Raw genomic sequence first — 25,468 nt, 5'->3', positions numbered from 1 at the left:
TTTTTATGTATTTAAAGGCGTAATATGTTAAATTTTTTAATTTATAATAGAAAAAATTCATTAGTTTTATATTTCAAGAATAAAATACTCTATTTTTAAATTTTAAACCAGCATTAATTCATTACAAAAATAATAAATATAAATAAATAAATGAATGAAATATTTCATTTAGTCTATATCAACTTTTTTTGTTGTAGAGGTAGACAAATAAGAAGAAATTATAAAATACTTTTCTTCTAAAATTTTTATCTTTAATATGTAGAGGATGATCGATCCTTATTTATTATTATTAATTAATTAAAAAAAAATTTACAATCAAAAACCAAATCAATTAAATTAAAAATTTAGAATAATGTTACCCCAAAATACCTAAAATTGGAATAACTTTTTCCTTACAAAGAAGAAAAAATTAGGAGGCAAAGACAACTCGTGCAATGATGAGAGATAAAATAATATTAATAACTAAACTTAAAATAAAACATAAGAAATTTCAGAAGGTTAAGATTGGAATGGTGAATGCTTTTATGTTGAGGTTAATTAAATATCCATTCCAATTCCTTCATTTGTTAGCCTCGCAACAAAAATTAAACTCATACAAACCATTTAAGATATTTAATAACAAGTAGATAATTATCTAAATATACCTTCTTTGAAATAATAAATTTTAGATAAGATACACAAAGATTTTGTGAATAAGAATTCTGAACTATTAAAAAAAATCAACGATGCAAACACAAAAATAGCTGATGAATTTAGAAAATTTGTTAATGATATATTTAATACAAATAGTAAATAGAGCAATTAGATCTTTAATGACATACAATAATAAATGAAAAACAAGGAAACTAAAAAAAAACCAAATAATAATAAAAATTACTTGTTTAGTAATGAGGACTACATGTATGATTAAAAATTTATAGAAGAAACATTAAATAGCATTCATAAATTTGGAGTTAATAGATGCAATATCTAGAAAAATGATAACTAAACAATAATGTCTGAAACTATAAGCATTAACTTCTAAGAAAAAAAAACTTTGAAAACTATCACATACTCAATTTTGCATCATAATCTTTGCAAATAAGATTAAAATCGGGCTAAAAAGTTTATCTACAAAGTTTTATCTCATATCAACCCAAAAAAAAAAGGTTTTGAATAGCAAAATTATATTCTCAGATAAATATACCTACTTTTCTTGTAAACAATAATAATCAAATCTAATAATAGTAACTAAACTGCTCAATTTTTAGAGAGTGTCTTTAAATCTGAGTTCCTGTCTTCTTTACTATGTGATCATCTTTTATTTTCTGCCAAAAAGATTCTGAAAATGAAAAATCAAACTAATTAAAACTAGGATCTTAATGATTAACTTTCAAAAGCATATGATTTTAATTTATATTTACTGAGCAAGAAATAGGCTGATTCTAAAAAATATTTGCATGCTAAGCATAAATCCCGTGAAATATTTATCTATTTTGAGCAATCTTTATAATAAAATGAAAACTAGCCAGTTTATTACATCATTAATCCTAGTGATTCATTTATTTGTTTCGCAGAGAGTTCTTTTTGAGGTTTCAAACAATCCAAAAATCACAACCACAACAATGAATTTACCCATAAAATAAAATGATTAATAAGAAAGAATTTTATTTTTGAATAAATTATTATATTCCAGTTTATTTATTTTGCATAATTATATGTTTTATGTCGTTTAAATAGAATTTTTTATTCTTTGATCAATTCTTCACAACTAAACTCTTAATTTTTTATTTAAATTTTATTTTAAAAAATATATTAATTGAATCATAATAATATTTATAATATTATAAAATATATTAATAAAAATAATAAAAATTTGTAAAAGATTTAGTCAAAATATTCTTAAAGCTTATCTTCTTTATATGATAAGGATAAAGCAAAATAAGTATTGCTAATCAATAAGTTTTTATTTAAAATTTGAATGCTAAGTAGTATTCTTGCTATTTTTATTTTAATTTGTCAGAATTTATCTGACAGATCTACCTGTGATTTTATTTAAAGGAAAGGTCTTTTAATTTTTTATGAAAAACTAATTTTTTTGCTTTCCTGTTCTGCAGTAGTTGCTTATAATACAAAGTATTTTTTAGCTAGTAGTGTTAGATTAGGGTATGTATTTTAATTTTTATAATAAAACTCTAGTTCAAAAGACCTTGTTTTAGTGTTGTATAAACTATTATCAACTCTCTCTCTAAGATATTTAAAGCTTAATTTCATCTTTAAGTGCTTATTTCTAGAATTCTATATTGTAATCAACAATTTCTGAATCTTAATACTCATCTGATAGTATTGAATCTGTTTCTCTTTTCTCTAATTTTCTTCTATTTTTAGTTTTTTAAGACTTCCAATTAGATTATCTTCATTTTCAATTGTTTTTATTTTAGATATTTAATTCAGTTCATCTTCTAAGCTCTCAATCATATTTTCAAAATACTTTGGCTCTTTGATCTTACCAATCCTCTATAAAGTGGATGTAAAAAATTTGATTTACAAATAATCATTTTTATTGGTTCATAATATTTTTCTAATTTATCTAAATAGATTTTGAGCAAATTCTATTTAATCTCTTATATTTTTCTTAATTAAAGTTAAAATAAATAGTGTTTCATAAAATAGGTTGGAACTAAACAACACATAATTTATAATTCTAAATCAAATTTTAATAAAATCTTAAAATAGGTAAATTTTTTAAAATTGTTTTATTTAAGTAGATAAAAAATTATAACTAAATATTACTCATTCATTAAGTTTTAATTTTGTGGTTTTTTCTTGATTTAAATTGATTAGCTCTATATGTATTTAAAGAAGTAGCATATTAAATTTTTTAATTTATAATAGAAAAAATTAATTAATTAATTTTATTTTCAAGAATAAAATACTCTATTTTTAAAATAAAGAAAGCATTAATCCATTACAAGATTAAATATAAGTAAATGAATAATATATTTCATTTAGTCTATATCAACTTTTTTTGTTGTAGAGGTAGACAAATATTTAGAAATTATAAAATACTTTAATACTTTTAGTCTATATCAATTTTTTTTTGTAGATGTTTAAAGAAGTAGACAAATACAAGAAATAAAAAAATACTTTTATTTTTTAATACAAAAATTTGTATCTTTAAATCTTTAGAAGATGATTCTTATTTATCATTATTAATTGTTTGACTGAATTAATTAACTAATTAAAAAAATTTGAATCTAAAAGTAAATAAATTAAAGTAAAAAAATATCATTGAAAATGTAAACCCTAAAAAACAAAGAAGTAAAAAATCAAGGAAATTGGAATAGCTTTTTCCCTAACACTAACAAAGAATAATTGGAAAGTAACAACTGGAGATAAAATAATTTTTCATAAAGTTAAAATTGGAATGGTGAGTGCTCCTATGTTGAAATCAATTAAATATCCATTCCAATTCCATCATTTGTTAGCCACGCAACAAAAAATAAACTCATACAAGCCATTTAAGAAGTTTAATAACAAGTAGATAGTCACCCAACTGTTTCTTCTTTTAAATAAAAATTCTTAGGCAAGATGCACACATATTTTTTGAATAAGAATTAAGAACTATTTGAAAAAATCAACACATCACTAAATATCAATAAAGTAGTTGATTTAAATCCTTCTCTTTAATTGCACATTGACAATCAAAACAAATTATTTTAATAAAATCTTAATTTAAAGAAATAAGATGATGATGCTAAATCTGATTCTTCAGCTATAGAAAACTTAATTTAGAGATACGAAGTCATTAACAAAGATTTTTCACCTTTAAAAGCTGAAGAATTTAAATAATTTGTTAAAAATATATTTGATAAAAATAATGAGTAGAGTAATTTGGTTTTTAATGACATACAATAATATATGAAAAACAAGGAAACTAAAAATAAGCTAAATAATAATAAAAACCCCTACTTGCTTAGTAAAGAGGACTACATGTATAATAAAAAACTTATAGAAGAAATATTAAATAACATTTATAGATTTGGAGTGGATAGATGCAAAATCTAGAAAAATTAGAACTAAATAATAATGTCTGAAACTCTTAAAATTAATTTCTCAGAAAGGAAAACTTTGAAAACTATCACATACTCAATTTTGCATCACAGTCTTTGCAAATAAGATTAAAAGTTTGCTAAACGATATATCTATAAATTTTTAGCTCATATCAATCCATATAGAAAAGAAAATTAATAAGAAAATTATATCCTAAGATAAATATTCCTACATTTCTTGTAAATAGTAATAATCAATTCTGATCATAGTAAATAAATTAGTGAATTCTTAGATAATATCTTTTAATTTGAGTTCTTGTCTTCTTTACTATGTGATTATCTTATATTTTCAGCCAAAAAGATTCTGAAAATAACAAATCATATCAATTAAAACCAGGATCTTTATGATATAATAGATTAACTTTCAAAAGCAAATTATTTTGATTTGTATTTGTTGAGCAAGAAATAGGCTGAAAGTAAAAAATACTCATATGCTTAGTACTAATCCCGCTAAATATTTATTTATTTTGAGCAATCTTTACAATAAGATTAAACTTGTCCAGTATATTATGTAATTAATCCTAACGATTAATTAATTTGTTTAGCAAAAAATGCTTTTTGAGGTTTCAATAAATCCAAAAAAACCACAATCATCAAATTGAATTGTTATTAATTAATGTTTATATTCCAAATTTATTTATTTCGTATAATTATTTGTTTTATTTTGTATAAAAATTTCTATATTGATTGATCAATTCTTATCAAAGAAACTTTTATTTTTTAATTAAAATTAAGTAAAATCAAAGACTCTATTATAATTTTTTAATTTTAATTTTGAGATTTAGTATGTTGGGTGCACATTCATTTTTAAAATACTTTTGTTAATATTTATAAAATAATAAATAATATTCTTTTATTTCTGACAAAGAACAAACAAATTAAAGTCATTTAAGTAAAAGCTTTTCAAATAAGTTAGTCACAATTAGTAAACTATAAGAATAAAATAGTATTTCATTTCGTTTTTTATTTCAATTTAATTAAAAATTTTTCTTGATCTAAATTCATTAGTTTTTATGTATTTAAAGAAGTAATATGTTAAATTTTTAAATTTATAATAGAAAAAATTATTATTTTTATTTTTCAAGAAATTTTAGTACAATAAAATTTTTTATTTTTAAATACTAAAAAAGTATTAATTTATTTCAAAAATAAATATAAATAAATGATATTTTTCATTTAGTAAACAACAATTTTTTTTGTTTTTGATATCAATATGTAAGTAGACAAATTAAGAAGAAATTTTAAATTAAGCTTTTCAAATTAAGTTAGCCGCAAAGTCGCAAATAGTAAAACAAGAAGAATAAAATATTATTTCATTTGGTGTTTTATTTCAATTTAATTAAAAAAACTTTCTTAATATAAATTCATTTGTTTTTTATGTATTTAAAGGAATAATATGTTAAATTTTTAATTTTATAATAAAAAAAATAAATTGGTTTTATTTTTCAAGAAGTTATTTTTTATTTGGTTTAGTAAAATAAAATTTAAATATTAAGCAAGCATTAATTAATTTTAAAGAAAAATACAAATTAATGATATACTTCATCTAGTCTACATTAATTTTTTTTGTTATAGATGCAAGTATTTCTGTAGACAAATATGAGGAAATTATAAAATACTTTTTTTTTTAATACAAAAATTCTTACTTTTAAATTTTTAGATGATGATCCTTATTTATCATTATTAATTAATTAAAAAAATTTAGAATCAAAAAGCAAAAAAATATCTTAGAAAAATGTAAACCTTAAGGGATAAAGAAGTAAAATATCAAGGAAATTGGAATGACTTTTTCCTTAACGCTAACAAATAATAACTCGCAAGCAACTAGTAGAATTAGAGATAAAATAATTTTTCCTCCTAAAATTAAAATCAAATTTAAGAAGTTTCAAAAAGTTAAAATTGGAATGGTGAGTACTCCTATGTTGAAATCAATTAAATATCCATTCCAATGCAAGCCATTTAAGAAGTTTAATAAGAAGTAGATAATCACATAAATATATCTTCTTTAAAACAATAATTCTTAGACAAGATGCACTAAGATTTTGTGAATAAGAATTTTTAAATATTTAAAAAAATCAACTCACCACTTAATAACAAAAATATAGATAATAATTAATTGGAGAAGAATATCCAAAATAAAGCAGTTGATTCAAATCCTTCTTTAAAAATCCTCATTGAAAATAATAACAAATTATTTTAATAAAATCCTTATTTATAGACATAAGATGATGATGATGTTAAATCTGATTTTTCAGCTAGAGAAAGTTTAATTTAGAGATATGAAGTCATTAATAAAAACTTTTCAGCTTAAAAGGCTGATGAATTTAAATAATTTGTTAATAATATATTTGGTAAAAATAGTAAGTAGATAATTTAGCTTTATGTTGACATAAAAGAAGAATATATGAAAAAAATAGAAATGAAAAAAGCACCAAATAAAAATAAGTACATCTAAAACTTGTTTAGATTTGAGGACTACATGTATGATAGAAAACTTATAGAAGAAATATTAAATAGCATTTATAGATTTGGAGTGGATAGATGCGAAATCTAGAAAAATTATAACTAAATAATAATGTCTGAAACTCTTGAAATTACTTTCTAAGAAAGGAAAACTTTGAAAACTATCATATACTCAATTTTGCATCATAATCTTTGCAAATAAGATTAAAAGTTAGCTAAATAATATATCTACAGAAATTTAGCCCATATTAGAAAAGAAAGTTATATCCTAAGATAAATATTCTTACATTTCTTGTAAATAATAATAATCAATTCTGATCATAGTAAATAAACTACTGAATTTTTAGATAATATCTTTAAATTTGAGTTCTTGTCTTCTTTACTATGTGATTATCTTTTACTTTCTGCCAAAATTATTCTGAAAATAAAAAATAAAAAATATTAAAATCTTGATCTTTATGCTTTAATAGATTAACTTTCAAAAGCAAATAATTTTAATTTATATTTGTTGAGCTAGAAATAGGCTGAATGTAAAAAATACTTGTATGCTAAGCTCGAACTTCGCGAAATATTTATCTATTTTGAGCAATCTTTACAATAAGATTAAAATTTGCCAGTATATTATGTAATTAATCCTAATGATTAATTAATTTGTTTAGCAAATAGAGCTTTTTGAAATTTCAATAAATCTAAAAAAAACTACAACCATCAAAATAAATTAATTGACTCATAAAATAAATAATGAGAAAGTATTTTATTTTTTTAAAAATTTTTATATTCCAAGTTTATTTATTTTGTATAATTATTCGTTTTATTTTGTTTAAAGAGTAGTTTATTGATTGGTCAATTCTTATCAACGAAACTTTTATTTTTTAATTTTAATTTTATTTTAAAATAATATAATTATTCAGTATAAAATATTTTTTAAAATAAAAAAAATATAATTTTTAATTTATTAACTTTAAAAAAAATTTAATATTATGAGCATAAATATAGCCATTGCTAAAGTAGTAATTAAGATAGATAGATAGATAGATAGATAGATAGATAGATAGATAGATATACATATATATTCTATTCTATCTTAAATATAATTAAAAAAAATATTTTAATCAAGAAAGACTAGTGTTAATAGAGATGAGTTTGAAATAAAATGTGTCAAATGTGGGAGATCTTCAAGTTAAAATAAATAGGGTTTCATAAAAAAGGTTGGAACTAAACAATACATAATTTATAATTCTAAATAAAATTTAAATAAAATCTTAAAATAGGTAAATTTTTTAAAATCGTTTTATTTAAGTAGATAAAAAATTATAACTAAATATTAATCATTCATTAAGTTTTAATTTTGTGGTTTTTTCTTGATTTAAATTGATTAGCTCTATATGTATTTAAAGAAGTAGCATATTAAAATTTTTAATTTATAATAGAAAAAATTAATTAATTAGTTTTATTTTCAAGAATAAAATACTATATTTTTTAAAATAAAGAAAGTATTAATCCATTACAAGATTAAATATAAGTAAATGAATAATATATTTCATTTAGTCTATATCAACTTTTTTTGTTGTAGAGGTAGACAAATATTTAGAAATTATAAAATACTTTAATACTTTTAGTCTATATCAATTTTTTTTTGTAGATGTTTAAAGAAGTAGACAAATACAAGAAATAAAAAAATACTTTTATTTTTTAATACAAAAATTTGTATCTTTAAATCTTTAGAAGATGATTCTTAATTATTATTATTAATTGTTTGACTGATTAATTAATTAACTAATTAAAAAAATTTGAATCTAAAAGTAAATAAATTAAAGTAAAAAAATATCATTGAAAATGTAAACCCTAAAAAACAAAGAAGTAAAAAATCAAGGAAATTGGAATAGCTTTTTCCCTAACACTAACAAAGAATAATTGGAAAGTAACAACTGGAGATAAAATAATTTTTCATAAAGTTAAAATTGGAATGGTGAGTGCTCCTATGTTGAAATCAATTAAATATCTATTCCAATTCCATCATTTGTTAGCCACGCAACAAAAAATAAACTCATACAAGCCATTTAAGAAGTTTAATAACAAGTAGATAGTCACCCAACTGTTTCTTCTTTTAAATAAAAATTCTTAGGCAAGATGCACACAGATTTTTTGAATAAGAATTAAGAACTATTTAAAAAAATCAACACATCACTAAATATCAATAAAGTAGTTGATTTAAATCCTTCTCTATAATTGCACATTGACAATCAAAACAAATTATTTTAATAAAATCTTAATTTAAAGAAATAAGATGATGATGCTAAATCTGATTCTTCAGCTATAGAAAACTTAATTTAGAGATACGAAGTCATTAACAAAGATTTTTCACCTTTAAAAGCTGAAGAATTTAAATAATTTGTTAAAAATATATTTGATAAAAATAATGAGTAGAGTAATTTGGTTTTTAATGACATACAATAATATATGAAAAAGAAGGAAACTAAAAATAAGCTAAATAATAATAAAAACCCCTACTTGCTTAGTAAAGAGGACTACATGTATAATAAAAAACTTATAGAAGAAATATTAAATAACATTTATAGATTTGGAGTGGATAGATGCAAAATCTAGAAAAATTAGAACTAAATAATAATGTCTGAAACTCTTAAAATTAATTTCTCAGAAAGGAAAACTTTGAAAACTATCACATACTCAATTTTGCATCACAGTCTTTGCAAATAAGATTAAAAGTTTGCTAAACGATATATCTATAAATTTTTAGCTCATATCAATCCATATAGAAAAGAAAATTAATAAGAAAATTATATCCTAAGATAAATATTCCTACATTTCTTGTAAATAATAATAATCAATTCTGATCATAGTAAATAAATTACTGAATTCTTAGATAATATCTTTCAATTTGAGTTCTTGTCTTCTTTACTATGTGATTATCTTATATTTTCAGCCAAAAAGATTCTGAAAATAACAAATCATATCAATTAAAACCAGGATCTTTATGATATAATAGATTAACTTTCAAAAGCAAATTATTTTGATTTGTATCTGTTGAGCAAGAAATAGGCTGAAAGTAAAAAATACTCATATGCTTAGTACTAATCCCGCTAAATATTTATTTATTTTGAGCAATCTTTACAATAAGATTAAACTTGTCCAGTATATTATGTAATTAATCCTAACGATTAATTAATTTGTTTAGCAAAAAATGCTTTTTGAGGTTTCAATAAATCCAAAAAAACCACAATCATCAAATTGAATTGTTATTAATTAATGTTTATATTCCAAATTTATTTATTTCGTATAATTATTTGTTTTATTTTGTATAAAAATTTCTATATTGATTGATCAATTCTTATCAAAGAAACTTTTATTTTTTAATTAAAATTTTATTTTAAAAAATAAAATTGAAAAATCATAAAGATTAATATAAATTAAAATTTTAATATTATTAATCAAATCCTATTATATAATTATTTATTTTTAAATAAATAATGTTCAAATACATTAGCCATTTAGCTATATTAAAGACATGTGTAAGTTTTTAATAATTTTATTTAAGATTTTGGAAAATATTTATGACAAAATTTTTTCTTAATTTATTTTTTGAATTTATTAGAAATCCAAACTAATAAAAAAGTATGTTTTTAAATATATGATTTTTATTTAATAAAAAGATAGTTTATTGCCTTTTAACAGCAACAGCTAAATTAATTTAGTTAAAAATTGTTATAAATTAAAAATTTTGTAACAAAATAAAATATTTTATTTTAATGAATTTTTAGGCGAAATTAACTTTTTTAATATTAAAATTGAAGTTTTATAAGTTTGTTTTACATTAATACATATATTTAAACTTTTAGATATATTTTAGATCTAAAAATATTATTTTAATGTTAGATATGTTAGTAATTTATTTTATAAAATATTATATTTGAATTATAATCAAGTAGAAAAATGTAAATTATTTAAATACATTAGGAAAATTTATGTTAATTATTTATATTTAATTAATTGAAAAAGTTAATAATTTTTATTCAGACTTTTATTTTGCTTGTAGTAATAGAAGAAAAATGTTCACTTTAAATTTAGCTTTAGTCTTTTGATGCATTTACTAGATTTTATTTTAGACTATAAAGCTTTGGTATTGATTTGTTACAATCCTCTATTTGTTTATTTTTAATCCACAATTTAAATGAGTCATTAGATTCATCCATAACCATACAGGAAGAACTATTGTTATAGTTGATTGGACCAACAGAATTTGATTTGTTAATTACTTGAAGTCCTAAAGAAGCCTAATTATCGTTTATCAGCTAAGTAATATTTAATTATTAAGGCGTTAATTTGTCAATTTGAAGACTTGAATTCCTTTATGGCTCATTCTTAATATTAGATTTAGTTTCTGCTATGTATGGTGTATTTTTTTGAAGCTAATTTTAAAGGATAAATCTCTATTTTAGAAGGTCGGTTGAGTCACTTACCACACTTTTTTGTATTAGCATTGATTAATTTGGCATATTAGCTTAAATATTTGGCTGTAAAACTGTTTGCATATCTTTGTATAAATAAAATGTTTAGAAGACTGTGTTGACTGAAGAACGAGGTGAGAATTTGTAAGCTGAGTTTTCTGATTCTAGATAGCCACATATATTTTCTATATTAAAAGAATCTTATAAATTGTTGTTTTCTTTCTAGGTATATTCTATTTTTGATGATGGACCTAGTTTTTAGAGTATTCTGTGGGCAAAGCGAAGACCCAATTGAGGTCTATCAATATGTTTAATATCGTTCATAAGAGTTGTTATCGTTATTGGGTCATGATAGTTATACAAATATTAAGCATCAATATTTTGAACTGTAGTGTTAAATATTTTAAATTTCACCTACGTTTTTTCTTAATTTAAATCTATGCGAACAGCTATTATTCCCTTTGGTGGAGTATTTTCTATTGCATTAAAGATAATATTAAAAATTAAATGATTGAAAAACTATTTATGAGTAAATAGATAATCATTTTAAAGGATGGCAGGACTGTAATCGAATAAAAGTTTAATTTTGCTTAATTTTGCTTTCGCTAAACAGATGTCGAAAAATGGCTTTAGCTCTTTTTATAAGCTGAACTCAGTACATTCATTAAGTTGAATTTTTTAGGGAAAGCGACTACTCAAGATCTGAAGAGCACTATTGTAGTTGTCAAGCTTATTTTTTAATTTTAAAAATTAATACAAGTTTTCTGAATTATTTTTTATTTCAAGCTCTACTGTTTAACTTGCTAGGTTTTATTGCCTCATTAGTTTATAGAGGTGGCTAACAGTTAAATTATTCATATCCTTTATTGCTCTCATAAAAATCTCTTGTAAATTAAAATATGCGCGCTCTTTTGATACAAACTTTTCCTTGTAAGATTCATCTTCAACAGAAATAACACCATAAATTTCATTCAAGTAGAATGTACTTAAGCGGAGGTTAAGTTTATATTAAGTGTCATCATTCTTTTTATAGACTGCACTGAAATATTCAACTAAATCTGTAATTGTGTTTTAATTTTCTTCATTTAAGGTTACTTTTTTATCTAACACAGCTTAACTTGCAGCAGCCGCTACGTTGCGCTAAGTTAAACCAGATTTTAATAAGTTATTATTTGGAAGTTTTTCTTTTATTGATTTTTTAGGCTAACCTACTTAATTTTGTAAGCTTAATAAATTTTATGAATTATATAAAAGATTAGATGCAACCTCTTGAACGCTTATTAATTATTAGGAATATTAATTAACAGGTGTTTTATTTTGCTTATTTTACACCGGTGTTGTCTATTGATATTTTAACCCAACCATAGAATTGTGTTCTTATTAATCTAAATTATTATTCGAAGGTTATGTATATTATTTTAATTTACTGCGTAGATTTTTCAAATCATTTAAGGGACTTAGATTACCATTACCATTTTAACCCTTAAGACTAATAATTTGATTGTTTTATGATTCTTATAGCTTTTTTTTTTAAAATTACTATTGAAAGTTGTATGTACTCTATGTGTTCCTGTTATTTTGAATGTCTTAATCTGAATTGTTAATTGTGTTTTTTGTTAAAGATCTTCCATTCTCAAAATTAATGTTGCTGTTATTGATGATAGAACACTATCCGTTATCACTGTCATTCGAACTAGTTCCTTACTTGCTTCTAATTACATTTTTATCTTTGAGTTTAATAAAACGCTTTTCTCCCCACTCCAAAGCTTAACTAATTTTCCTCCTTAAATGACCTTCAAGTGTATCAGCCCAAGTAATTGCATTGCTTTTCATTAAATTTTGAAGTTTTGCATCATCGCTTGCTAAGATAGTATTTTTCATTAGATGTTTCATATCATCGTTATTTTTGACATAACTTAATAGCTTTGGTTTTTGATTAGACGAATTTAATTCAATTCTTTCAACTTTTTTATCAAATTTAACTATATAAAGACCATTCGGTAGTACATTTTAAATTATATATTTATATACGTGCTCTTATTATTAGCTTAAAAATAATCTTCTATTTGTTTTTTCATCAACATAAACTTTGTAAATAAAGATGAGCCAAAGAGGAGTCACCTATAAAAATTGTGAAAGGAAGCTATTTAGACCATTGCAAAAAGCCATGTTGACAAAGAGCAAAGTTATTAAAAATAATTTTGGTAGAAATTTAGTACCAGTTATATAAACGTATGTCGCTAAACCTTGAATATACCCGTTCAAGAAATTAGATGAAGGATCGTGATAAAAATCCTGATCTATATAAGTCCAAATAATGGTTGACATATAGAATGTGCAGTTGACTGTGTGGATAAGATTGAAATATTTTTTTTTTATATGTAAAACAGTTATTGTAATGACGCCTGATCCTACTAAAAGCAAGTTAGAAATGTAAGGCTTTGGAGTATTAACGCCTGCTTTTACAGTAAATATAATAGAAACTACACCTATCAATATCACTGTAGCAGCCATTACTTTAGTCCAACTTAAAAGAGGCGGTATTTCTCTCTTTTGATATAGCTGCTCGAGCATTTAATTTTTGAAATTTAATGTATATCTATTCATTCGTTGAGTAATTAGCAGTGTTGATTGACTGTATTTGCAGATATCCTATATGGATATATGATATCAAATTTATAAGAAACTAATATTCTGAATATATTTATGCCTTTTAGTTAAGTCTTTAATAATTAAAAAGCGCTTCCTCCTTGATTAATATCACTAAAGCTTGTTGAATGAATGGTTCTATCTTTTGATTTTTGGATCACAAGCTCTAAAAATTGCTTATTTTATAAAGTAAATTTTTTTAATACTGCTACTTACTACTTACTATTTGCCTTAATTTTTACTAAATATTGAATTTTTCTTAACTATTTGTTTTTTTTTTGATTTTTAATTTCCAAAATTTACTCATTAGAAGAATGTTAATTAGCAAACCAAAGCATCAAAAAAAGCATATTTTATTTCAAAGATAAAAAATTTACTAATAAAATCACTGAAAGGAGATTCACTGTTATCAAATATATTTATTTGCATATGTACATTCTAATATTTTAATTAATGTAAAGACAACACTCAAAATCAAATACTAAATAAAATTCTTCCAGAACCACTCTGTAATATATGCTGGTTTTTCCATTTATTTTGTTAATTTAAAAATAAAAGTTTTTTTTAACCTTTTTTTTGTTTTTTCGAATTCATAATTTTAGCAATATTTATTTATTAATAAAATAAGAAATTGCAAATTCTAATCTAAATTAGCTCTTAAATATTCAAGAGTAAATACACTATTCTGTTTACAATTTTCAATATATCAGTGCTTTATCAGATATTGCTTTAGTAACAAAACAATCATAACAAAACTACGAAAAGCTTAAAAAACATTTTCAATTTAATTTTGAATGGGAAAAAAGTAATTAGAATCCCATCACAAACAAAACAAATCAAAGCAAGCACACTGTAAATTTTAATTAATTTTATTAGTTGCCATTAACTTAGAATCATGAAATTTTAAAAGTGAAATTTTGTTTATTTTTTATATGGTTAAAGTGCTTTCGTTCAGCGATTAAAGTCATAATTTATTAAAAAGGTTAAATATCTTATGTAGAAATATCACCAACATTATCTCCATAAAAAATTAAATTTTTTTAGGTTTAAGCAAAGAGAAAATTAGTAACCTTTAAAATTAATTCAGTAGTTATCTCATTAACATTCAATTTTCTTTAATTATTATTTCATCTTCAAAATATTAATGTAATCCAATATTCATTAATATTTTACACTCATCTGTAATAACTAATTAATAAATTGTAATTTTAAAAACATTATAGCTTTAATTCTCCACAAACAAATACACTATTTTGCAACAAAATTATGCTTTTAATTATTATCATATTAATTCTCAACATTACTACAATTTTTAATTCATTTTTCATTTGAAAAATCGATTTCTTCATAAAATATTTGTTATTGAGAATTTATTTTATTTACATTTCATTTCGATTCTATAATATCTAAAAATATTATGTTTCATGAGCACTTTAAATACAAAATATCACTTAATCAGTTTTTTATCAAAGTAAATTTCTTTATTTACCGAAATTCTATCTATTCCAATTATAAATCATTTGGGAAAATAACAAAAAAAATGAGAGAAAGATAGTTAAATTTATTTAAAATAATTAGAAATATATTAAAAAAATAGAAAAAAAAAGATTAGCTTGTAGACTAACTTAACAAACTAATTTATTTTTGTTTAATATCAATCAATAATTATACCTATCAAAAAAGGTAATAGAAAACCTTCAGCCAAAAGAAATATAAATTGAGCAAAATTTGTAAATTAGACAGAAAGATTCACCAAAATTATTAATATAAATAAATGAGTGTCATTATTAATTTTAGATTAATTCAAAATTAATTAAGAATTTATAAGTTCTAAATTTTAAGCCATTAACTTAAATATCTTATTTTATGAAAATATTTGTCATACATACATGCTTTTTTTGCATAATTATTTGATTCGCTTTAAGATTTTAGTGAAATAGTTGTATAATTAAATTTGTAAATAAATAAATAAATTTCTGATTTTAATTAGGAGTTGATACTAATTAAAAAATGAAATTATAATTTTAATAGATCAACTAGCTTATTTCAAAATTTTATTATCTAAGAAACTTTATAGAAATATTGATTTGTGATTAAAATCTAAATTTTTTTCGATTTCATAAAAAATCTGTAAAAGCTTGAATCGCTTTTGTTAGCTAATTATAAAAAATGAAAACATTTTTACTGGCTTTCTTTTTTACATTTTTAAAGTGCAAATAACCCTTGAATAAAAAAGTAAGCTCATAATTTTATTTTTTAATTTGATTATTTTAAAAATGAATTAATTGTAAAAAATCAACATAATTTAATTATTTTAAATTATTAATTTTATTTAACTAGGCAAATTTAATCTTTAATTATGTATATATTATAATATCTAATATTTAATTTTTTCCTATCATTAATAAATTATCACTATCCTTATCTATATAAACAAGGAAAGATAATTTATCTATGTACGAAATAATTAATATTGATTTGAAAATCTATATATATTTAATAACTTTTTTTATTTAAAAATAAATATCCTAAATAAATTGAACTAAATATTTAAATATTTGGAAACCAATAAATAAATAAATAAATAAATAAATAATAATATTTTTTGAATATTTTATTAATTTTTATTTTACTGTTTTTGATTTTTCCATTCACTCTATAATTTAATCTAAAGAAAAAATTTATTTTTTCATATTTTATAATTAAAATATGTAAGCAAAAGCTAACTCTATTAATTAACTGATTAGCTAGCTATCATTATGATTTTGATAAATTCTGAACAATTATTAAATGAAGATAATAGATTTCATGCTAATTGTATCAATAACTTTTTTTAATGGAAGTCTACTGTTATAAATTCGAATAAAAAATTTAAAAGATTTTAAAATCTGATATAAGCTAAATTAAAATTATTTTTTCTATTCAAGATGGTCATTCTTATAGATTAATCACAAGAATCCAAGGCCAAATCATAAAATTAGTATAAATTTTTAAGTTATATTTCTTTTGATTATTTAGAAGTCTGCTTACTAATTTATGTCCTTGATTCTTGGTTGAGAGTTAAATCTGTCTTTTAACAAGTTTTTTTAAAAATAGAACCTTTAAAAAATTAATTTTTAAATTTAATTATACAATTATCCTTTTAAATAAATGTAAATTAAACACAAATATTTTTAATCCTTTTTATACATCTTGTCATCTTTATTTAACTAATTAAATTTTGAGTTTTAATAATTCCAAATCTCTAACGAAATAAAATAAAATCAGTTAAAATTAATATTTCAAATAAAAAACACAATATTAAAAATTAATTATTGTTTACTATCTAAAATTTATGAGCTTATTATCATCTTTTCTCAATGATTTAATAGCTTAAATAAAACTAACATTAAATAACCTGTAAATATTTAGTCTTAAATTAGTCTTTTTTTTAAAGTCAGAAGCAACTAAATAAAAATGTGTTTTATCGTATTATTAAATCTTATTTAAAATTTTTTAATATTTAACTTTAATTTAAATCTCCTTTGGTTAAGGGCAACAAAATTATTTATTATAATTAAGTTAATAGTTTGAAGCCTTCTTTATTAATTGAATTTCTAAGTCTATAATAGTCTTTTTTTAATTCTAAATATCTTCCAAGTTGTCCGTTATAATTGTAAATTTTAATTAAACATATTTATATTTTATTTTATATAAAATAAATAGCCGTAGTAGGAAATTATCAAGGAATGTTATAAAAGTAGTTTCAGATAATATTCTATCTTGAGATTTAATTTTAAATATGAGGTATATTATGGATAAACCATTTTGATGTTTAAAAATTTTTAAAATTCAATTACCATAAATCCTAATAAATTAATTATCACCAGCATACATTTTCATCATATTTTCTGAATATTTATCATAACAATATAGTACTATAAGGGTTTGGGTGGGTTGGTGAGAATTAATGAGGATTGACGGCATATAGAATAAAGATAAGTTAAAAAATTATTATTGTCTTGAAATGTAATTTACTTTAATTAATAATTAAAAGATTTATAAAATTAAAATAAATCTATCATATTGAATATTTACTATTTCCAAACACAAATTTAATTTTGGAGTTTATAAAGTTATTTATCAAAAGATCTTAAATCATTTTTTTGCTATTTACTTTTTATTTTTTTTAATTTTGTTGAATGTTCTAATATTTCTTATTACACCTAAAAGTTTCTATTTTTTTCTCAAAAAAAAAACTGTTTATTATATTTAGAATATTGATAAAAAATAAAAATATTTGATTAAGCTTTTGTTATTTTTCTTATTTTATGATAAAAAGTAATAATAAAACTAGAATTGATTTTCAAGTTCTACTTTTAACTTTATTTATTGGTCTGTCTATCAGTATGCTAAATAAAATAAGCTAAATATTCAAACACTAATTAATAAAAATAAAATGGGTAATAAATAAGTTTTGCTAATTTCTAATTCAATAATGATCTTAAAAAATATTAAATATTTTATTTAAATAAGAAAAGTTTAATAAGATAAATTTTAGCAAAACCTTGTAATTCAAGTTTAATGTCAACTTTGATTTTACAAAAAATAACTTCTGCTTTGTCTTTTCTTAAAATACAAAAACCTTAAACTTTATCCATTAAAATAAATAAATAATTTAGGATATATACAGCTCAAATATAATTAAATTTATTCATCTAATTATAAAATGTAATAAATAATAAATAAAAGAATTCGAATTTTATTTATAATAGAAATGGATTAATAAACGTCAATCATTATTAATCAATAAATTATATTTTTGTTTTAATAAATAAGTAAAACATATTAAATAATACTAATATAAAACTATCTAAGTGATTTAAATGAATAATTAAATTTTTTAAATCTATTAAATTAGATTATATTACAAAATTTGAATTGGAAAGTATTTTAATTTTGTAATAATTGTACCTATAAAATATTTTCTAATTATGTTTGCTTTCTTTGATACTTTTGCTTTGAGTCTAAATTACACTAAATTTGATCTATTTAGTATTAATTGTATCAAAGCAAATTTTATTAATAAACAAAATTTTAATTTTAATCAAAATAGAACATTTAATTTTTTAGTATTTTAATATTATAAGATATTTACTTAATCTAATAATTTTTTATGATTATCATTGTTCATTCATTAATTTTTTTAAAGGTTAATAATCAATTAAAATTTATTTTTTTGGTTGGTTTGTATTTTCATTAGAATAATAATGAGTTCTTTATTTAGTGAGTAATTATAAAAAATAAAGTAATAAATATGTCAGGAGTAAGGACATGATAATTAGCCAATACTAAGAATATGTATAAATGAGTAGTGCTAATTAAATAGCAAAAATAAATGTACTTTATGTGCTGACTGCTTTATAAATCACAGTAGTCATTTTTAGGAATGTATCAAGATTGAATAGTTTATTTCCAAATGTTAAGAGAATTCATAGTTAACTTGTTCTACTCATGACAAAAAATTTGAGTCAATAATTACTGAATTGAATTATTAAGCTAAAAATTTTAGAAAAAAAGTAAATGAGATGTACAAATCTTTTAAAAAGTAATTAAAAGAGACATATTCTACATAAATAATTTAATAATTGTAGAGTCTTCAAGCAAATCTTTAAAGCTAAAAAAGTAGTTAGAAACTTTCTTTAACCATTAGCACTCTTATAAGGTAGTATAAGGGATAGAAAATAGAAGAAGTTTAAATCGATTATGATTCGCTATTTAGTAAAGTATCGAAGTCATAGGTGGAATGCTTGAACTCACTTTTAACTGATTTTTAAAATATATTTGCAATTAAATCTGTTGAAGTAGAAAAAAATGTAAAAGAAACTAAGGATATAATATATAGGCATTTAAATTTAGAACAAGTTGTTTAAGAAGAAGAATAGTAAAGGAATGTAATAAAAAATATAGAAGTAAGTCAGAATAATTTACTTGATCGATTAAAGGCAGCTGAAGAAGATAAGTTAGAAGCATAGAATCAGCTAAAAACCTTGTAAGATAAATTTTTTACTCTCTAAGAATAAGAGAAGATCTTCTTTTATAAACTAGAATAAAAAAAGAAGTTTAATGTCGAATCAAAGAGATAATTCCTTCATAAAATTCAAAATTTAAACGAAAAACAGATACAAATAAAGTTCTTTGAAGAACAGAGAATTAAATTATTAGATGGTATAAGCTCACAAGAATTTTTATGTGAAGAGCCTTTAAACACTAATTAAAATGGTATTCTAATTATAGATCAATAAAAATAGCAATAAGATGAAGATATAGCTCTTACTTTGATAAACTATGAATAAAATAATAAATCAAACTAAGATATTTAATTTAAAGATGATCGAGCTGAAAAAAGTTTTTTGATTGAAGAAAACAGCATAGAAGCAAAAGAAATGCAAACAGAAATAGACTTAGCCTAAAAATAAAAATATATCTTTTTAGAGAAATAAAAATTATTGCTATAATAGAAATAAGATGAATATTCTGATATATATTCTAAAGATATTCAGCAACTTTAGATAAACTTGTAGGAAATTGAATAAAAAAAAGAAGAGTGTTCAATGGAATTAGAGAAGGCGAAAATAAATTATTCAGAAAAGGTGGAAAATTTAAAAAATCTGTAATAAGAGCAATACAAAAATGAGGATTTGAAATATTCAGAAAAGAAAAAATTGTTAGACATTTATAAAAAGTCTCCAATAAAGAAAAAAATACTTATTTTCTGAAATTTAATTAATAAAAATAATATAAAAAAGGTCTTACTTTGTTTTCAAAAGAATATTCAATAATTTATTTTTGTATTTTAAATTGACCAAATAAAAATAAAAAATAAAAACATTATCAAAATATTTACAAAATAAACTCCAAGTATTAGTTCAAGCAATATTAAATTTTATGTAGTTAAATTAAAAAAACGTAAAATATTTAGTCTTAGCATTTAATTTACTGTAATATATAAGTTAACTTAATTAATAAAAATTATATATATAATGGTCTTACTCTGTTTTTAAAAGAAAAATTCATTCATTCAATAATATATCTTTTTAATGTAAAAAGTACAGATCCGGCGGATCGGTACAGCTCTAGTTCTAGCATTTAATTTACTGTAATATATAAGTTAACTTAATTAATAAAAATTATATATAAAATGGTCTTACTTTGTTTTTAAAAGAAAAATTCATTCATTCAATAATTTATCTTTTGCATTTCAAAATGATCAATAACAAAAAAAATAAAAATATTTACAAAATAAACTCCAAGTATTAGTTCAAGCAATATTAAATTTTATGTAGTTAAATTAAAAAAACGTAAAATATTTAGTTATAGCATTTAATATACTGTAATATATAAGTTAACTTAATTAATAAAAATTATATATAAAATGGTCTTACTTTGTTTTTAAAAGAAAAATTCCTTCATTCAATAATTTACATTTTGCATTTCAAAATGATCAAGTAACAAAAATAAAAAAAAGATTATCAAAATATTTGCAAAATAAACTCCAAGTATTAGTAAGTACTAGCAATATTAAATTTTATGTAATCAAATTAAAAAAACGTAAAATATTTAGTACTAGCATTTAAAATATAGTAATATAGAAGTTTACTTTAGTATTAGTTAAGTTATTTTTTTAAATTATTAGGAAGATTGTAAGCTAAGGAAATAAGGCTTTTTTATAAATAAATATTTTGACCTCTATTTTTTAGAAAATCTGGATTATAATATTAATAATATAATAAATCCTTCAAATATTTTTGAGCCATCAAAAAAAATATTTATTTATTTTCAGTGCTTACGCATTAATATTATTAATTAATTGTTCCTTTTAATTCAGTATCCTTTATTTATTTATTTCATTTAATCAAACAAATTATTAATTTAATTACTTGATCAGTGAATTTATATCAGATCTTCATTGGATATTTTATGTAAAATCAATATATTATTCATACAATATATAATCTCATCCGCTTAACTTATTTAGCTATTTTAGGCAAGTAAGCTACTGTTATTATTTATTTTTTATTTTGTAGCAAAAATATTATTTAAAATATCAAAAAACTTCTAGTTATGGAATTATTTCAAAATTATTTTATGGAATAAATAAAATATTCAAGAAGAATAAATTATTATATAAAATTCTCAAATATCTTACAGAAAAGCTAGAAAAACAAATATGATTTATAGGTCGATAAAGAATGATAAATAAATAAATAATTGATTGATTTATAATTTCAAAAATTTTACCTTGAAAAAAATATAATTTTGGATTAATCTACTAATTTTAAGATTGTAAAATTTGCTTGTTTGTTTTTTATTTTTATTATTTTGATTGTTAGCAAATAGATATTTATATTTCATGCAATATAGCTTAATTATCTATATAAAAACAGAAAAGAAATCAGAAAAAAATTGATAATTAATTAATTAATTTTTTATTATTCTGTTTAGTAGGTAGATATATTTTCTTTCATTCAAAATAAGGTAAATAAAAACATGGGACTGTAACAATCAAAAGGAATCATTAACCCCACACACAAGGTTTAGGATGATGATATCAATTTAAGAAGGTAGAGATCTTTATTTTTCCCTTTAGGTGAAAATAGACGCATAAAGACAATTGACTACCTTCTAGTTGCTTGCGATACTCTTGAAAGTGGTGGTGTCGAAAAAGATTAGAGTTCAGTATTAAATAAAGATTTGTAAGAAAAGAGAAAAAAACTAAAAGCTACTTCATCTGCTAATCTGTAATTGATTGAAGAAGCCTTTAAAGAGTATGATTACAACTACTCCAAAAGCAATGTAGTTAAAATTAACTTTTAATTGCAGAAAAAGTCATTCGATGACTATCTAAATGATTTATTTAGTAATTCAAACACCAATGGATTCATCCTCTATTTTACTGGACAACTTACTGAGGCTTAGTAGCTAGTCATCAATTAGACAGAAAACACTGCTGTTTTCTACGACTTTAAGAATATCATTAAACGCTGGCGTAGAGTTCCCAATTATACCAATAAACATCTTTTAATTATAGTCGATGCTGAAAACTCTGGCTCCATTCTTGCTTTGAACAAAAAAGTACATTTAGAAGAATATGAGGATATCTTTGGATTAGATTAGACAAATGAAAGCGAATTCAAATACAGAAGAGATCCTACATTTAGTATATTCGCAAGCCAAACTCAGAGAAGCAAAGATAAAGAATTTTACTTAGGTGAAAGTCCTAATAACAATTTTTAAGGAGACTTTAAGAATAACACAAGATTACAAAACAATGGAAAGGGTCCTAATAGCTTTAATGATGCTTCTGTTAACCATGTTGAGATAGATAATGAAAAAATGCAGAGTTACATTCAAGCATCAGGCTTTACAGCTTTATTTTCTTAATATTTAAAGAGTGGAAAACCCTCAAGTATTACTGATATTGCTAAGGCTAAAGATATTTAAACCGTTTTAAATGATAATGATCCTTTCTTCTTCGGATTTATGGTCAAGGCTTACCTCGATTTTGGTATCTTCTTTTGGGCTAGATACTAGAAAATGATTAACTAACTTGAGTTAAATTGCTATGTAGCTGTTGGATTGACAATCAAAAATTCAAGTTAAGCAAATTCAAATAATGAAAAAATAGGTTAATTTACTTCATAGATATATCAAGCCATAACTGACGACTAGAAGTTAATGTTAGCAAAAGATTTAACAGAAACACAAAAAGTGTAAGGTCTAATGAGTTCCCCTTAAAAATCAAAAGTTTCCACACTAGCAGAGTTAGACAGTAATAATTATAGCGATTTAGAATCGAAGTTACTTCATAACAGTGTAAAAGGCTAGTACTTTGGATTTGTTGGTATTTTGAAAAAGGATAAGAAGTTTGGTAATCCATTATTTTCGAAACCAGCTTAAGCACCAAAAACCTCAAACCAATTAAATTTGATTAAGTCTATTGATAATCTAGATGTACCAGAGAGCAACAATAATCTCATATCTTCCCTCAATCACCTAGAAGTAAGCTCATTCTAATCGAACAATGCCTTTAAATCCACCATACTTAGAGGAAATTAAAATTTAGATGAAGGAAACATAGTAAGAAAGCATTATGGAATGTAAGAATACTATAAAGAAATCGAAGGCCAATAAAATAAAAGCGAAGCACAATTTTCTGAATTGTACGAAGGCATGTGGAATGAAGATAAATTCAGCAACTATGGTACTTACTACTATTCAAATGGAGATAGGTAATTTATTTATTTTATTTTATAGCAAATGATAATTAAATTAATTTAAAATAAAGATATGAAGGTGAATATAAAAAAGGCATGAAAAGCGGTTTCGGTATATATTATTACTCAAATGGAAATATCTATGCAGGCAACTTCGAAGAAAACTAAATGGATGGAGTGGGAAAATTCATCTTCACAGACGGTGAGATCTTTATTGGAAATTTCAAAAAAAATAAAAAAGAAGGTTTTGGAATCAAAAAGTAATCTTATGAATAAGTAGATATGATTTTATCAGGCAAGTGGATCAACGACAATCAAAATGGTTAATTTAAAATAACATTATCTAGCCTAAAAGATGTTACAATGAATGCATTCTTTAAGAAAGGAGAAATTTCAGAAAATGCAAAATATACAGTTAAAATATCTCAAGATAAAGAAGTGAGTTTCAATGCTAAGTGGATTAACAACAGAAGAGTCTAAGGTTTCTAAATTTAAGAAGATCTTAAGAAATAAGAAAGCGAATATTCTCAATACTTGAATAAAATTGAATAGTTTGATAAGGAATATATCAAATTCATTCCTCCTACTATTAAAGTTGAATCTGATGTTAAAAATGCTAATAAAAATGCTTGAAAAATTTTTTATGATAACTATAATTATATTTCTTAATTTAACTTAATTACTCAAATAAATAAATAAAATTGTTTTTCTTTAATTTATTAACTTGTATTTGCTAGTATCATTTTTGATATCCAGCTAAGTTTTCAGCTAGCTTTTATTATAAATTGTATAAAATAAATATTTTTCACATTAATTCTTCAATTTATTAACATAAACTCCTAAATTTTAATCTTTTTATCTACTATTTTCAAAAATTATAACAAAATTTTTTTTATTTAAAGTTAGATAAATATAGAAACATCTTTTGTTTCTCTTAAAATTATTAATTACTCAGTAATTATTAATTTTTGATGTAGTTCTCTTTCAATTTGTATTTAAATTAATTTTTATATAAAAACATAAAAATTACTTTCATTTTTTTCCAAATTAAGATAATCTATTTTTAGGATATTATTTTGATTTAATTTTTTTAGAAATATTAAATATTTCATAATATTTTATACAGTTTAATCTCATATGTTAACAAATAAAGAGGGTAATTTATACTTAAAGTTTATAAGAAATAACACGATTGGTTATTCAGTAAATGTTTATATTTAATTCTCTATAATTTATTCTTCTTTTTTTAAGATACTTGTTGGAATTACATTTAAAATATATTCAAAAGTTTATTAATTTTACAAAAATAAAAATCAACAAACCTCTCTTAAAAAATAAAAAATGTATTTGAAACTTATCAATAAGTAATAGAAATAAATTAATTAAATTTTTTTTTTTTTTAAATTGTGAATAAGTTTCTTGTTTTAATAATTTTTAGTAGTACTGTAATAAATCTAAATACGAATATTTTTCAAATATTTAATCTATTTTTCATAATTTTATTTAACAACTAAACAAAAATGATTTTTAATTAATAATTAAA

At 21.3% G+C, this 25,468-nt stretch overlaps 8 protein-coding genes across 8 annotated transcripts; 5 read left to right on the top strand and 3 right to left on the bottom strand. All coding sequences in view use genetic code 6, as the record gives it.

The window, feature by feature from the left end:
* Positions 1 to 352: 352 nt before the first annotated feature.
* On the top strand, positions 353 to 1,570 carry TTHERM_000391469 (hypothetical protein; the record flags this gene model as incomplete). The annotated part of the gene is made up of 1 exon (XM_012796516.1): positions 353 to 1,570. One exon carries the CDS (start codon positions 353 to 355, stop codon positions 1,568 to 1,570), a length of 1,218 nt encoding a protein of 405 aa, XP_012651970.1.
* Positions 1,571 to 1,998: 428 nt separating this feature from the next.
* Positions 1,999 to 2,457, bottom strand: TTHERM_00391480 (hAT family dimerization protein; the record flags this gene model as incomplete). Its single annotated transcript, XM_001011823.1, has 1 exon — positions 1,999 to 2,457. The coding sequence occupies one exon, from the start codon at positions 2,455 to 2,457 to the stop codon at positions 1,999 to 2,001; it is 459 nt and encodes a 152-aa protein (XP_001011823.1).
* Positions 2,458 to 3,683: 1,226 nt separating this feature from the next.
* On the bottom strand, positions 3,684 to 4,013 carry TTHERM_000391479 (transmembrane protein, putative; the record flags this gene model as incomplete). The annotated part of the gene is made up of 1 exon (XM_012796515.1): positions 3,684 to 4,013. One exon carries the CDS (start codon positions 4,011 to 4,013, stop codon positions 3,684 to 3,686), a length of 330 nt encoding a protein of 109 aa, XP_012651969.1.
* Positions 4,014 to 5,778: 1,765 nt separating this feature from the next.
* TTHERM_000391478 (hypothetical protein) lies at positions 5,779 to 7,230 on the top strand (the record flags this gene model as incomplete). Its single annotated transcript, XM_012796514.1, has 1 exon — positions 5,779 to 7,230. The coding sequence occupies exon 1, from the start codon at positions 5,827 to 5,829 to the stop codon at positions 7,228 to 7,230; it is 1,404 nt and encodes a 467-aa protein (XP_012651968.1). The 5' UTR covers positions 5,779 to 5,826.
* Positions 7,231 to 8,390: 1,160 nt separating this feature from the next.
* Positions 8,391 to 9,228, top strand: TTHERM_000391477 (hypothetical protein; the record flags this gene model as incomplete). Its single annotated transcript, XM_012796513.1, has 2 exons — positions 8,391 to 9,072; positions 9,134 to 9,228. The coding sequence occupies 2 exons, from the start codon at positions 8,391 to 8,393 to the stop codon at positions 9,226 to 9,228; spliced, it is 777 nt and encodes a 258-aa protein (XP_012651967.1).
* A 1,357-nt stretch (positions 9,229 to 10,585) lies between these two features.
* Positions 10,586 to 13,594, bottom strand: TTHERM_00391500 (transmembrane protein, putative; the record flags this gene model as incomplete). The annotated part of the gene is made up of 1 exon (XM_001011825.2): positions 10,586 to 13,594. The coding sequence occupies one exon, from the start codon at positions 13,592 to 13,594 to the stop codon at positions 10,586 to 10,588; it is 3,009 nt and encodes a 1,002-aa protein (XP_001011825.2).
* A 5,642-nt stretch (positions 13,595 to 19,236) lies between these two features.
* Positions 19,237 to 20,427, top strand: TTHERM_00391510 (hypothetical protein; the record flags this gene model as incomplete). Its single annotated transcript, XM_001011826.1, has 1 exon — positions 19,237 to 20,427. The coding sequence occupies one exon, from the start codon at positions 19,237 to 19,239 to the stop codon at positions 20,425 to 20,427; it is 1,191 nt and encodes a 396-aa protein (XP_001011826.1).
* Positions 20,428 to 22,198: 1,771 nt separating this feature from the next.
* Positions 22,199 to 24,558, top strand: TTHERM_00391520 (MORN repeat protein; the record flags this gene model as incomplete). Its single annotated transcript, XM_001011827.1, has 2 exons — positions 22,199 to 23,940; positions 23,997 to 24,558. 2 exons carry the CDS (start codon positions 22,199 to 22,201, stop codon positions 24,556 to 24,558), a joined length of 2,304 nt encoding a protein of 767 aa, XP_001011827.1.
* Between the last annotated feature and the right edge of the window lie 910 nt (positions 24,559 to 25,468).

This window comes from Tetrahymena thermophila, assembly GCF_000189635.1.
Source record: "Tetrahymena thermophila SB210 genomic scaffold scf_8254719, whole genome shotgun sequence".
Lineage (NCBI taxonomy): Eukaryota > Ciliophora > Oligohymenophorea > Hymenostomatida > Tetrahymenidae > Tetrahymena > Tetrahymena thermophila.
Note: the sequence above shows the minus strand (reverse complement) of the source record. Positions and strands in the feature narration are given on the sequence as shown.